At 55.6% G+C, this 15,707-nt stretch overlaps 1 protein-coding gene across 5 annotated transcripts in view; it reads right to left on the bottom strand.

Moving 5' to 3' along the window:
- The window catches only part of LOC142497961 (uncharacterized), a 38,799-nt gene extending 30,872 nt beyond the window's left edge, over window positions 1-7,927 (bottom strand). For 2 of the 5 annotated variants that reach the window (XM_075606435.1, XM_075606433.1), the window contains exon 1: window positions 6,798-7,927. Coding sequence is in view for 1 of the 5 variants with exons in the window: in XM_075606433.1 (XP_075462548.1) it covers window positions 6,798-6,806 (9 nt within the window). In the remaining 4 variants the exon portion in view is untranslated. Of the gene's footprint in view, window positions 1-2,537; window positions 2,858-6,797 lie in introns of those variants that run through there. The other 3 variants (XM_075606436.1, XM_075606437.1, XM_075606434.1) reach the window with 3 other exon arrangements.
- Between the last annotated feature and the right edge of the window lie 7,780 nt (window positions 7,928-15,707).

Below are 15,707 nucleotides of genomic sequence, written 5' to 3'. Positions count from 1 at the left end.
TACCCACAATCAAGGCCAGGCACTGCCATCCTCATGCACTTACCCACCATCAAGGCCAGGCACTGCCATCCACTGCACTTACCCACAATCAAGGCCAGGCACTGCCATCCTCATGCACTTACCCACCATCAAGGCCAGGCACTGCCATCCTCATGCACTTACCCACCATCAAGGCCAGGCACTGCCATCCACTGCACTTACCCACCATCAAGGCCAGGCACTGCCACCCACTGCACTTACCCACCATCAAGGCCAGGCACTGCCACCCACTGCACTTACCCACAATCAAGGCCAGGCACTGCCACCCAGTGCACTTACCCACAATCAAGGCCAGGCACTGCCACCCACAATCAAGGCCAGGCACTACCACCCACTGCACTTACCCACAATCAAGGCCAGGCACTGCCACCCACTGCACTTACCCACAATCAAGGCCAGGCACTGCCGCCCAATGCACTTACCCACCATCAAGGCCAGGCACTGCCATCCTCATGCACTTACCCACAATCAAGGCCAGGCACTGCCATCCTCATGCACTTACCCACAATCAAGGCCAGGCACTGCCATCCTCATGCACTTACCCACAATCAAGGTCAGGCACTGCCATCCTCATGCACTTACCCACAATCAAGGCCAGGCACTGCCATCCTCATGCACTTACCCACAATCAAGGCCAGGCACTGCCATCCACTGCACTTACCCACAATCAAGGCCAGGCACTGCCACCCACTGCACTTACCCACAATCAAGGCCAGACACTGCCACCCACAATCAAGGCCAGGTACTACCACCCACTGCACTTACCCACAATCAAGGCCAGGCACTGCCACCCACAATCAAGGCCAGGCACTGCCACCCACAATCAAGGCCAGGCACTGCCACCCACTGCACTTACCCACAATCAAGGCCAGGCACTGCCATCCACTGCACTTACCCACAATCAAGGCCAGGCACTGCCATCCACTGCACTTACCCACAATCAAGGCCAGGCACTGCCACCCACTGCACTTACCCACAATCAAGGCCAGGCACTGCCACCCACTGCACTTACCCACAATCAAGGCCAGGCACTGCCACCCAGTGCACTTACCCACAATCAAGGCCAGGCACTGCCACCCACTGCACTTACCCACCATCAAGGCCAGGCACTGCCACCCACTGCACTTACCCACCATCAAGGCCAGGCACTGCCATCCTCATGCACCTGCCTACCATCAAGGCCAATCACTGCCATCCACTGCACTTACCCACAATCAAGGCCAGGCACTGCCATCCTCATGCACTTACCCACCATCAAGGCCAGGCACTGCCATCCACTGCACTTACCCACAATCAAGGCCAGGCACTGCCATCCTCATGCACTTACCCACCATCAAGGCCAGGCACTGCCACCCACTGCACTTACCCACAATCAAGGCCAGGCACTGCCATCCTCATGCACTTACCCACCATCAAGGCCAGGCACTGCCATCCTCATGCACTTACCCACCATCAAGGCCAGGCACTGCCATCCACTGCACTTACCCACCATCAAGGCCAGGCACTGCCACCCACTGCACTTACCCACCATCAAGGCCAGGCACTGCCACCCACTGCACTTACCCACAATCAAGGCCAGGCACTGCCACCCAGTGCACTTACCCACAATCAAGGCCAGGCACTGCCACCCACAATCAAGGCCAGGCACTACCACCCACTGCACTTACCCACAATCAAGGCCAGGCACTGCCACCCACTGCACTTACCCACAATCAAGGCCAGGCACTGCCGCCCAATGCACTTACCCACCATCAAGGCCAGGCACTGCCATCCTCATGCACTTACCCACAATCAAGGCCAGGCACTGCCATCCTCATGCACTTACCCACAATCAAGGCCAGGCACTGCCATCCTCATGCACTTACCCACAATCAAGGTCAGGCACTGCCATCCTCATGCACTTACCCACAATCAAGGCCAGGCACTGCCATCCTCATGCACTTACCCACAATCAAATCCAGGCACTGCCATCCACTGCACTTACCCACAATCAAGGCCAGGCACTGCCACCCACTGCACTTACCCACAATCAAGGCCAGACACTGCCACCCACAATCAAGGCCAGGTACTACCACCCACTGCACTTACCCACAATCAAGGCCAGGCACTGCCACCCACAATCAAGGCCAGGCACTGCCACCCACAATCAAGGCCAGGCACTGCCACCCACTGCACTTACCCACAATCAAGGCCAGGCACTGCCATCCACTGCACTTACCCACAATCAAGGCCAGGCACTGCCATCCACTGCACTTATCCACAATCAAGGCCAGGCACTGCCACCCAGTGCACTTACCCACAATCAAGGCCAGGCACTGCCACCCACTGCACTTATTTTTTCCGCTACTGTTTCAGTGAATGTCCCGCTTGGATTGTAAGCTCTGCGGGGCAGAGAATGCCTTTTCCTACCATGTGCTTGTATGTTTAATGCACGTACTGTATGGTAATTCCCTGTATACATTGCTGGAGCTACAGTATATAATTAAACATATACATACGTGGCCACATGAGGATTCCGTGTCCTGCACGGGGGAATGTATCAGTCTGCTGACAATAACCTACATGCTTCCAGAAGAACCGGTGCCGGCGGCCATTTTCTTCTATCCCTGGCTGCCGGATAATTCCTAGATCATGTTGGGACTCGGTGGACCCTCCTTTATCAGAGTAAATTACTCGAAGTACTGCACCAGATTGTTACTTTAGCAGGAGCCCGGGGTAATTACCCTCCATAGTCCCTGAGTCCCAGCAGCAGGGCTCACACTGCGGCCGTGCCTTAAGGAGGGGATAACGCCGACATTGGCGGAGGGAGCAAATCATTCTGCAAAACAGTGCACAATGGCGGCCATATATAAAGGGCCCGGACAAAAAGGATGTGGCATTGATTTTCCCCAAGCACTGCCCATTGGGCAGTGACAGTATATATGATGGTTATAGGAGCAGCAGGGGGAGGAGTTATAGGAGGAGTTAGGGGAGGAGTTATAGGGAGCAGTTAGGGGAGGAGTTATAGGGAGCAGTTATAGGGAGGAGCAGTTAGGGAGCGGTTATAGGAGCAGCAGTTAGGAAGCGGTTATAGGAGCAGTTAGGGGAGGAGGTATAGGGAGCAGTTATAGGAGCAGTTAGAGGAGCAGTTAGAGGAGGGGTTATAGGAGCAGTTAGGAGAGAAGTTATAGGGAGCTGTTAGGGGAGTAGGGATCGGTTATAGGAGCAGGTATGGGAGGAGTTAAAGGGAGCAGTTATAGAAAGGTTACAGGAGCAGTTCGGGGAGGAGATATAGGGGGAGGAGGTATAGGGAGGCGTTACAGGAGCAGTGGGGGGAGGCGTTACAGGAGCAGTGGGGGGAGGCGTTACAGGAGCAGTGGGGGGAGGCGTTACAGGAGCAGTGGGGGGAGGCGTTACAGGAGCAGTGGGGGGAGGCGTTACAGGAGCAGTGGGGGGAGGCGTTACAGGAGCAGTGGGGGGAGGCGTTACAGGAGCAGTGGGGGGAGGCGTTACAGGAGCAGTGGGGGGAGGCGTTACAGGAGCAGTGGGGGGAGGCGTTACAGGAGCAGTGGGGGGAGGCGTTACAGGAGCAGTGGGGGGAGGCGTTACAGGAGCAGTGGGGGGAGGCGTTACAGGAGCACTGGGGGGAGGCGTTACAGGAGCACTGGGGGGAGGCGTTACAGGAGCAGTGGGGGGAGGCGTTACAGGAGCAGTGGGGGGAGGCGTTACAGGAGCACTGGGGGGAGGCGTTACAGGAGCAGTGGGGGGAGGCGTTACAGGAGCAGTGGGGGGAGGCGTTACAGGAGCAGTGGGGGGAGGCGTTACAGGAGCAGTGGGGGGAGGCGTCACAGGAGCAGTGGGGGGAGGCGTCACAGGAGCAGTGGGGGGAGGCGTCACAGGAGCAGTGGGGGGAGGCGTCACAGCAGTGGGGGGAGGCGTCACAGGAGCAGTGGGGGGAGGCGTCACAGGAGCAGTGGGGGGAGGCGTCACAGGAGCAGTGGGGGGAGGCGTTACAGGAGCAGTGGGGGGAGGCGTTACAGGAGCAGTGGGGGGAGGCGTTACAGGAGCAGTGGGGGGAGGCGTTACAGGAGCAGTGGGGGGAGGCGTTACAGGAGCAGTAGGGGGAGGCGTTACAGGAGCAGTAGGGGGAGGCGTTATAGGAGCAGTAGGGGGAGGCGTTATAGGAGCAGTAGGGGGAGGCGTTATAGGAGCAGTAGGGGGAGGCGTTATAGGAGCAGTAGGGGGAGGCGTTATAGGAGCAGTAGGGGGAGGCGTTATAGGAGCAGTAGGGGGAGGCGTTATAGGAGCAGTAGGGGGAGGCGTTATAGGAGCAGTAGGGGGAGGCGTTATAGGAGCAGTAGGGGGAGGCGTTATAGGAGCAGTAGGGGGAGGCGTTATAGGAGCAGTAGGGGGAGGCGTTATAGGAGCAGTAGGGGGAGGCGTTATAGGAGCAGTAGGGGGAGGCGTTATAGGAGCAGCAGGGGGAGGTGTTATAGGGAGCAGTTATAAGAGCAGTTACTTGGAAAATATTACAATGGGATACATGACGTGTACTTATGAACGCCGCGCTGCTTCCTGGTCTGATGTTCACCCTCCTACTTAATGTATCAAACACAACGAGCACTTCCTGCGTCTGACACCAGAAACGCAGCAAAACAGAGCTTCCTAGAGACAAGCAGTTCCGCCTCGGCGGCGCTGGGCGGTGCTGGGCGGGCGCTGGGCGGCGCTGGGCGGTGCTGGGCGGCGGTGGGCGGTGCTGGGCGGGCGCTGGGCGAGCGCTGGGCGGCGCTGGGCGGTGCTGGGCGGGCCCTGGGCGGCGCTGGGCGGCGCTGGGCGAGCGCGCTCACGCTGGTCGCGCTGAAACACATTGAGGCAATGTGTGTGGCCGGCGTGAGCGAGCGCCTGCGCGGCGCTTAGAGCAAGCAAATTTGATTTTGCTGCTCGCAAGCGCGTCACGTGAGCGGTTCGCCCAATGAGGACGAACCAGCTCCGTGATGTCATGGCCACGCCCCCAGCCGCCCACAAATCTCCCGGCCAAGCAGGGCGCAGCGCACGAGCGCCAGCTCCCTGCCGAGGCCTTACTGTGTAACAGAGCGCGGCACAGAGCGCGGCACAGAGCGCCAGCACGCCCGCTCCCTGCCGAGGCCTTACTGTGTAACAGAGCGCGGCACAGAGCGCGGCACAGAGCGCGGCACAGAGCGCGGCACAGAGCGCGGCACAGAGCGCGGCACAGAGCGCGGCACAGAGCGCGGCACAGAGCGCGGCACAGAGCGCGGCACAGAGCGCGGCACAGAGCGCCAGCGCGCCCGCTCCCTGCCTGCCGAGGCCTTACTGTGTAACACAGAGCGCGGCACAGAGCGCGGCACAGAGCGCGGCACAGAGCGCGGCACAGAGCGCGGCACAGAGCGCAGCACAGAGCGCGGCTAATGTGTTTGTTCTGCTCCTTCAGCCCGAGAGGTCCAGAAGCACATTACAAAGCAATACATGCCTGTATAACGGGAGAGGCGGTACATGCCTGTATAACGGGAGAGGCGGTACATGCGTGTGTAACGGGAGAGGCGGTACATGCGTGTGTAACGGGAGAGGCGGTACATGCGTGTATAACGGGAGAGGCGGTACATGCGTGTATAACGGGAGAGGCGGTACATGCGTGTATAACGGGAGAGGCGGTACATGCGTGTATAACGGGAGAGGCGGTACATGCGTGTATAACGGGAGAGGCGGTACATGCGTGTATAACGGGAGATGCGATACATGCGCGTGTAACGGGAGAGGCGGTACATGCGCGTGTAACGGGAGAGGCGGTACATGCGCGTGTAACGGGAGAGGCGGTACATGCGTGTGTAACGGGAGAGGCGGTACATGCGTGTATAACGGGAGAGGCGATACATGCGCGTGTAACGGGAGAGGCGGTACATGCGCGTGTAACGGGAGAGGCGGTACATGCGTGTATAACGGGAGAGGCGGTACATGCGTGTATAACGGGAGAGGCGGTACATGCGTGTATAACGGGAGAGGCGGTACATGCGTGTATAACGGGAGAGGCGGTACATGCGTGTATAACGGGAGAGGCGGTACATGCGTGTATAACGGGAGAGGCGGTACATGCGTGTATAACGGGAGAGGCGGTACATGCGTGTATAACGGGAGAGGCGGTACATGCGTGTGTAACGGGAGAGGCGATACAGGCGTGTATAACGGGAGAGGCGATACATGCGTGTGTAACGGGAGAGGCGATACAGGCGTGTATGACGCGAGAAGCGATACAGGCGCGTGTATAACGGGAGAGGCGATACAGGCGTGTATAACGGGAGAGGCGATACAGGCGTGTATAACGGGAGAGGCGATACAGGCGTGTGTATAACGGGAGAGGCGATACAGGCGTGTATAACGGGAGAGGCGATACAGGCGTGTATAACGGGAGAGGCGATACAGGCGTGTGTAACGGGAGAGGCGATACAGGCGTGTATGACTCGAGAAGCGATACAGGCGTGTATGACGCGAAAAGCGATACAGGCGTGTTTAACGGGAGAAGCGATACATGCGTGTTTAACGGGAGAAGCGATACATGCGTGTATAACGGGAGAAGCAATACATGCGTGTGTAACGTGAGAAGCAATACATGCGTGTGTAACGTGAGAAGCAATACATGCGTGTAAGATGTGAGAAGCATTACATGTATGACGTGAAAAGTAATGTGTTGCATCCCGCTCTGGCAGCAAAAGGGTTAAAACCTTCATTTGAAACTAATGTTGCCCAGTTCTGGCTCCTATACTCACCTGGTTCATGTGCGGGAGGGGAGACACCTCTAGCCCAGGGCTGGGATGGGTAAGGGGGTGCGAGTTAAGGTCTCAGAGTACATGGGGGGGTGCGAGTTAAGGTCTCAGAGTACATGGGGGGTACGAGAGGGTCTCAGGGGCATGGGGGGTGTACGAGAGGGTCTCAGGGGCATGGGGGGTGTACGAGAGGGTCTCAGGAGCATGGGGGGTGTACGAGAGGGTTTCCGGGTTCATGGGGGGGTGTACGAGAGGTTCTCCGGGTTCATGGGGGTTTGATGAGAGGGTCTCAGGGTACATGGGGGGTTGATGAGAGGGTCTCAGGGTGCATGGGGGGTGTACGAGAGGGTCTCCGGGTTCATGGAGGGTTTATGAGAGGGTCTCCGGGTTCATGGGTGGTTTATGAGAGGGTCTCAGGGTACATGGGGGGTTTATGAGAGGGTCTCAGGGTGTAGGGGGTGTTAGAGAGGGTCTCAGGGTGTAGGGGGTGTTAGAGAGGGTGTAGGGGGTGTTAGAGAGGGTCTCAGGGTGTAGGGGGTGTACGAGAGGGTCTCAGGGTGTAGGGGGTGTTAGAGAGGGTGTAGGGGGCGTTAGAGAGGGTCTCAGGGTGTAGGGGGCGATAGAGAGGGTCTCAGGGTGTAGGGGGCGTTAGAGAGGGTCTCAGGGTGTAGGGGGTGTTAGAGAGGGTCTCGGTGTAGGTAGGGGGGTAAGAGAGAGTCTCGGGGTGCAGGGGGTTGTGAGAGAGGGTCTCAGGGTTCTAGGGCAGTGTGGGAGAGGGTCTCAGGGTGCTGGGGGTGTGTGAGAGAGGGTCTCAGGATTCTAGGGCAGTGTGGGAGAGGGTCTCAGGGTGCTGGGAGTGTGGAAGGGTCTTGGGGTGGTGGGGGGGATCTCAGGGTGCAGGGAGGGGGATCTCAGGGTGCAGTGAGGGGGATCTCAGGGTGCAGTGAGGGGGATCTTAGGGTGCAGTGAGGGGGATCTCAGGGTGCAGTGAGGGGGATCTCAGGGTGCAGTGAGGGGGATCTCAGGGTGCAGGGAGGGGGACCTCAGGGTGCAGGGAGGGGGATCTCAGGATGCTGGGGGGGAGGGTCTCGGAGGGGTGGGGGTGCTGGGGTCTCTGGATGCTGGGGGGTCTCAGGGTGCACACAGATTGCTTTGTGCTGGGGGGGCGGAGAGAAGCACAGGAGGGAGGGAGGAGGGAACGGAACTGCTGTACTGGCTACGGTGTCCCAGGCAGCTCACAATGCCTCTGTGCACAGGCAAAGCCCTCCCAGCCTTAACCCTTTCACTGCCAGAGACCTGCAGACAGGGGGCTGCTAACCCTTTCACTGCCAGAGACCTGCAGACAGGGGGGGGGGTGTGCTGGGGCTGTTAACCTTTTCACTGCCAGAGATATACACTGAGCATCGTTTCCGCTTAACCCTTTCTAACTGAATGCTATAGGCTTTAATAATGAAGTTGATGATCACTAAGTATTTTATTATTCCTATTAATATTCCCACTAAATCTCTGCAAGTAGCAGCACAGGGACGTCTACGCGAGACGAGGGCGGCCATAATATACGCGGGTCCCCCATTATATACGCGGGTCCCCCATTATATACGCGGGTCCCCCATTATATACGCGGGTCCCCCATTATATACGCGGGTCCCCCATACTAACAGCGGTTCCCCCAAACTAACAGCGGGTCCCCCATACTAACAGCGGGTCCCCCATACTAACAGCGGGTCCCCCATACTAACAGCGGGTCCCCCATACTAACAGCGGGACCCCATACTAACAGCGGGTCCCCCATACTAACAGCGGGACCCCATACTAACAGCGGGTCCCCCATACTAACAGCGGGTCCCCTATACTAACACCGAGTCCCCCAATCTAACAGCGGGTCCCCCATACTAACAGCGGGTCCCCCATACTAACAGCGGGTCCCCTATACTAACACCGAGTCCCCCAATCTAACAGCGGGTCCCCCATACTAACAGCGGGTCCCCCATACTAACAGCTGGTCCCCCATACTAACACCGAGTCCCCCAATCTAACAGCGAGTCCCCCAAACTAACAGCGGGTCCCCTATACTAACACCGAGTCCCCCAATCTAACAGCGGGTCCCCCATACTAACAGCGGTTCCCCCAAACTAACAGCGGGTCCCCCATACTAACAGCGGTTCCCCCAAACTAACAGCGGGTCCCCCATACTAACAGCGAGTCCCCAAACTAACAGCGGGTCCCCCATACTAACAGCGGTTCCCCCAAACTAACAGCGGGTCCCCCAAAGTAACAGCGGGTCCCCCATACTAACAGCGGGTCCCCCATACTAACAGCGGGTCCCCCATACTAACAGCGGTTCCCCCAAACTAACAGCGGGTCCCCCATACTAACAGCGGGTCCCCCAAAGTAACAGCGGGTCCCCCATACTAACAGCGGGTCCCCCAAAGTAACAGCGGGTCCCCCATACTAACAGCGGGTCCCCCATACTAACAGCGGGTCCCCCATACTAACAGCGGTTCCCCCAAACTAACAGCGGGTCCCCCATACTAACAGCGGGTCCCCCATTCTAACAGCTATTCCCCCAATCTAACAGTGGGTCCCCCATACTAACAGCGGGTCCCCCAAACTAACAGCGGGTCCCCCATTCTAACAGCTATTCCCCCAATCTAACAGCGGGTCCCCCAAACTAACAGCGGGTCCCCCAAACTAACAGCAGGTCCCCCATACTAATAGCGGGTCCCCCAATCTAACAGCGGGTCCCCCATACTAAAAGCTGTTCCCCCATACTAACAGCGGGTCCCCCAAAGTAACAGCGGGTCCCCCATACTAACAGCGGGTCCCCCAATCTAACAGCGGGTCCCCCATACTAACAGCGGGTCCCCTATACTAAAAGCTGTTCCCCCATTCTAACAGCTATTCCCCCAATCTAACAGAGAGTCCCCCAATCTAACAGTGGGTCCCCCATACTAACAGCGGGTCCCCCATACTAACAGCGGGTCCCCCATACTAACAGCTATTCCCCCAATCTAACAGCGAGTCCCCCAATCTAACAGCGAGTCCCCCAAACTAACAGCGGGTCCCCCATACTAACAGCGGGTCCCCTATACTAAAAGCTGTTCCCCCATTCTAACAGCTATTCCCCCAATCTAACAGAGAGTCCCCCAATCTAACAGTGGGTCCCCCATACTAACAGCGGGTCCCCCATACTAACAGCGGGTCCCCCATACTAACAGCTATTCCCCCAATCTAACAGCGAGTCCCCCAATCTAACAGCGAGTCCCCCAAACTAACAGCAGGTCCCCCATACTAATAGCGGGTCCCCCAATCTAACAGCGGGTCCCCCATACTAAAAGCTGTTCCCCCATACTAACAGCGGGTCCCCCATACTAACAGCGGGTCCCCCAAAGTAACAGCGGGTCCCCCAAAGTAACAGCGGGTCCCCCAATCTAACAGCGGGTCCCTCATACCAACAGCGGGTCCCCCATACTAACAGCGGGTCCCCCAAACTAACAGCGGGTCCCCCATACTAACACCGAGTCCCCCAATCTAACAGCGGGTCCCCCAATCTAACAGCGAGTCCCCCAATCTAACAGCGGGTCCCTCATAGTAACAGCGAGTCCCCCAAACTAACAGCGAGTCCCCCAAACTAACAGCGGGTCCCCCAAAATAACAGCGGTCCCCCAATCTAACAGCGAGTCCCCCAATCTAACAGCGGGTCCCTCATAGTAACAGCGAGTCCCCCAAACTAACAGCGAGTCCCCCAATCTAACAGCGAGTCCCCCAATCTAACAGCGAGTCCCCCATACTAACAGCGGGTCCCCCAAACTAACAGCAGTTCCTCCATACTAACAGCGGGACCCCCAAACTAACAGCGGGTCCCCCAATCTAACAGCGGGACCCCAATCTAACAGCAGTTCCCCCATACTAATAGCGGGTCCCCCATACTAACAGCGGGTCCTCCATACTAACAGCGGGTCCCCCAAACTAACAGCGGGTCCCCCAATCTAACAGCGGGACCCCAATCTAACAGCTTGTCCCCCATACTAACAGCGAGTCCCCCAAACTAACAGCAGGTCCCCCATACTAACAGCGGGTCCCCCATACTAATAGTGAGTCCCCCAGCTTAGCAAGTGCCGCACAGTTCCAGTTGAAACCTTTTAAAACTGTTTGATCCGAAGAGGCGATCGGGTCAGATGTTATTTCACCGGGGACCACCCTAGGTGGGGAACATCCCCCCAGGGGGAAGTGTCCCCCTCCCCCCCCCCCGGGAAATGTTTATTTAATGAAGCAGAATACGCGATGTTAAGGCTATTTTGGGATTTTTTTTTTTAACAAGGGCCTTACAGATACATAGTGTGTGCTTTACATGTGTGTATATGTAGCCCTGATTGGTTTGGGGCTATACTGTAGGTCTGCCCTCCTCCTGACAGTAATTCCTAGTAAGGGTAGGTTGCCAGGAGTAATCATGGGTTTTCCCCACACATTGCAGTGCAGTGAGTCAGAGAAGGTAGTGCAATCAGGCCTTGTGTCCAATCAGAGGCACAGGGGTGGTTCCTACTGGATCTGTACTTAAGGCACTGTACTTCCTGTATTTAGTCAGTTGTCTTTACCTTGAGAGAGACAGGTTTACCCTAACCAAGCTGTCAGGGCTCTGGCAGTGGGAGTGGGTGGGAGCCCTGTAAAGCTGAGAACTGACTGCTGTGCTGAATACAGAGTGAATAAAGAGACCTGTGTTTTTTTTTCTTTCAACATTCTGTTTATTGTGTTTTTCAAAGTATAACATACAGTTGTCACATTGTCAAAATAAAAAGCTTTCCATGGGACAAACAACATTCATACCGCCATTCATACCAACCTGGGAGAAGGGAGACAGGAGGGTGTGGGGGTAGGAAGGGGGGGTGGGGGTGAGGGGGGGGAGGGGGGGGCAGAGGAATCCTTTCTGATGTACGATGTAAGAGACCTGTGTTTTACTACACTTCTGTCCTGAGAGTGAAGTCTATTGGGAAGAAGGTAAAGAGATTCTCCTGCAGAAACTTATCCCCATACACCTGGGGGCTGCATGAGATGGAGGCGCTGTCACCGTGAGTATGATTTGGGCAAGACCCCGGAGGCCTCTCCTGTCATTCCCCTACAACACCATGCGGAAGACTCAGGACCCCGTTACCAGCAGGTTTGCACCACACCATTATGAGTAACCATAGTAGCTTTCCCCAAGATAGGCCCTATGTGAGATTGGGTGGGGGAAACAGGGTTACATTTGGAGGCGCTGCTGAGACTAATCAGGACAGGCTTTCAGCGAAGCAGAACTGGAAGTTTAGAATGTATACTTCCAGAGCAAGTGCTAAGGAAGGAATGGAGTCTATGAGTTGTTAGGAGGCCCGTGAACCTCGCAAAGCATGACCTAAGACTAGCCTAAAGAGGTGAATAGAGCTGGCAACAGGGCTACAGCTGTTCTAGTACCCTGAGGCGGGTAGTCGTATGATGCCTAAAGGGGGTAAACTGGTTAACATGGGTCAGGAACTTCTGGAGAGGGTCTGCGATACTGGCAGCCAAGAGGTGACGCCTAAGTGCCGCGGGAAAAGCCCAAAAGCACCAGAATATCACCGTTGAGCACTTGTACTGTCATCGTGTGCAGTGTACATAAGAAAGAGTTTTGCTTAGCCTGGGGTATGCTGAATTACCACTGCTCAGAAGCTACTATGGATTGCAGTGTTCACAGGAGAGCGAGTCCCCTACCAAATCGTGAGGGTCGCGCTGGTACCAGAAGACCTTCTGACCTCATCAGACGAACCTACTGGTGGCCTACCAGACGAACCTTCTGGTGGCCTACATTGAGGAGTTCGTCAAGTCCTGATCTATCTGCGCTCAGGGTAAAGCTGCACACAACAAACCACAGTGTCTCCTACGCCCACTGCCAGTGCCAGAACGCCCCTGGAGTCATCTCTCTATGGATTTTATTGTCGAGCTTCCTATTTCTAAAGGAATGAATACTATTTTGGTTGTCGTCGACAGATTCTCAAAACAATCTCACTTCATCCATCACAAAGGCCTACCCAATTCCGCTACCTTAGCAGATATCGTTGTCAAAGAGATGTTTCGTGTTCACGGGGTACCACTGACCATAGTATCCGACCGTGGGCCTCAATTCGTCTCTAAATTTTGTCGTGCATTCGCCCAAAGAATGGACATTGCTCTTCATTTTTCTTCAGGGTATCATCCCCAGACCAATGGACAGACCGAAAGGACTAACCAAACTTTGGAACAATATCTTCGGTGCTTCATTTCCGACGCCCAAGGTGATTGGGTGGACCTTCTCCCATGGGCTGAGTTTGCCCACAATTCTTTAAGGAACGAATCTACACAAGAATCACCATTCTTTATCAATTATGGATTTCACCCGGCACGGCTTCCCATCTCCTCTTCTCCCTCCGGGGTCCCAGCAGCAGACAACAGAATCAATTCTTTACAAGAATCTTGGAGGAGGATTCAGAGGACTCTTCTGGAAGCAACTTGCAGACAAAAGGTTGAAGCGGACTGTCATCGGCGTAAGGTGCCCAACTTCAAAACCAGGAGACATGGTGTGGCTCTCTTCCAAAAATATCAGGCTAAAGACACCGACCCTCAAATGGGCCCTTTCTCCATTTTGGAACAAATTAATCCAGTCGCGTAATGGTTACAACTGCCTCCTTCTATGAAAATACCTTCAGTCTTTCATGTTCTCTCCTTAAGCCTGTGTTTCAAAGTTCTCAAAGTTCTCAATTTCCTAACACTTCTTCTACGCCTAAACCGGTGATCGTACAAGGTCAAGAGGAGTACGAGATACAGTCCATTATCGACTCAAGAAGATCAAAGGGATCAGTCCAGTACTTGGACCATTGGAAAGGGTTTGGACCCGAAGAGAGGACCTGGATACCCCATCACCAAGTACATGCTCCCACTTTGCTGAAGCGCTTCCACACCAGGTACCTGCACAAGCCATATTGGAGTCGTCCTGAGGCCGCTCCTCAAGGGGGGGGTTACTGTAAGGTATCGGGGAACACAGCCCTGCGATGTGTTCCCTCCTTACCTCCTGCTGCACAGCATTCCGCTGCAAGCGGTCACAGAGCGCGACCCTCGCTTCCTCCTTGCCTCCTGCTGTACAGTCTTCCACGCACCTTACAGAGCGCGCGCGCCCACGAGGACTTTCAAGATTCCCACGGAGCTTGGCTCCGCCCCTCCGCTTGTGATGCGCGGCCGCCCCGCGCGGTGCGCACACGTACCGCTCCCCAGCTGCGCGTCAACCCTAACATCTCCCTCATCTCCCTCCTGCTTCTCTCAGCCTATCCCTGCCTCCGCAGAGGCCGCTCCTCCGCTCCACCCCCTTCTCTCATTGGACTCCTGTTACTATATATGCTCAGCTCTGTCACTTCCTCTTTGTCTGAGCATGGTTATTGGTAGCCTTGTGCTCCCACGTCTCTGTCTCTGCCTTGTGTTCTCTGTGCCTCTAACCTGTTCCTTCTTGCCTCCCTGTGTACCGGCCCGGCTAGACTTAGGACCCTGCTCTGGATTATCGACCCCGGCTTGCCTCAGACCTTCCGTCCTTCTCCATCCCTGACCAGTGACAATCTACTACACTACTGGCTCCAACCCTTGACCTCAGCACGACTATTTTCCTGGCACCTACCTACGACCTCGGCAAGTATCAGGACTAACCCACTCTCTCCAACCCAGACCCGGCGATCTTGACTATCCACCCTACCGGCGTGCCTCTGCTGGTGTGGGTGCGCAGTTCTATACTTTCCCACCTCAGTACCGGGGTCCCACTCGTGGTGAGCGCAAGTGTTACAGAGATTGTAAGCCCCGCGTAGGTCCAGTTTGGGAAAAATGGTTGCACCTCGCAGGCGCTCAAATAATAATATAATGTTCTTGTATAGCGCGCTAGTTTTATGTAGCACTTTACAGAGACATTTTGCAGGCACAGGTCCCTGCCCCATGGAGTTTATAATCTATGTTTTTGGTGCCTGAGGCACAGGGAGATAAAGTGACTTGCCCAAGATCACAAGGAGCCGACACTGGGAACTGAACCAGGTTCCCCTGCTTCAAACTCAGTGCCAGTCAGTGTCTTTACTCACTGAGCCGCTCCTTCTCCTGAGAGAAAGAGTTCAGATATTTAAGAAGGAAAGTACCGGGTTTTTCATGGTGAGTTTGTTCAGGCCCGATAATCAATACATGTCCTTAGGGAGCCATCTTTCTTCTCAACGAAAAACAATCCGGCTCCAGCAGGAGAACTAGACTTGCGGATAAAGCCCCTTTGAAGATTCTCCCGAATGTACTCGTACATATCCTTGGTTTAAGGCTCTGAGAGTGGACAGGTACGGCCACAGGGAGGCACAGATTCTGGCCGGAGATCGAGGAGGCAGTCGTATGGCCTGTGTGGGGGTAATACTTCTGTCTGTTTCTTATCAAAGACATCAGGGTAGTTCAGATAGGGACTTGGGAGCCTGGGACCGTAATTGTCGGGAGAGTGGTGAATCTCCTGAGACCACTGGGGAGATGACAGAACTCAGGAAGGAGAATTATTGAAAACAGTATTCAATCAGGGCAGAGACCAGCAATCCTGGGTAAACAGGATAGCAGGCAAAATAACAGGAACAGGACTGGGAAACAGGGACAGGACTGGCACATGGGCATGGACAGGTAACAAGGACATGGACTGTCGAGAAAACGAAAGGTTGAGACGCCAGGAAGGAGCAACTTCCTGGAGTTTAAATAGGGGACAGAGGAGCAAGTGGGCGGGTCCTAGGCTGCAATGCCTCTGGGGGTTGTAGTCTTCATGGGCTGCGCCCGGTGGACAACTGCAGTACTGCAGCCAGAACATAGTTCATGAGGACAGGCTTTCTGAGCACTGCAAAACCTGGCCAATCGCCGAAGCACGGGTCTCACACTGCA

The sequence above is a fragment of the Ascaphus truei genome, chromosome 6 (genome assembly GCF_040206685.1).
Source record: "Ascaphus truei isolate aAscTru1 chromosome 6, aAscTru1.hap1, whole genome shotgun sequence".
Taxonomy (NCBI): domain Eukaryota; kingdom Metazoa; phylum Chordata; class Amphibia; order Anura; family Ascaphidae; genus Ascaphus; species Ascaphus truei.
This window is presented reverse-complemented; position numbering and strand designations above follow the sequence as displayed.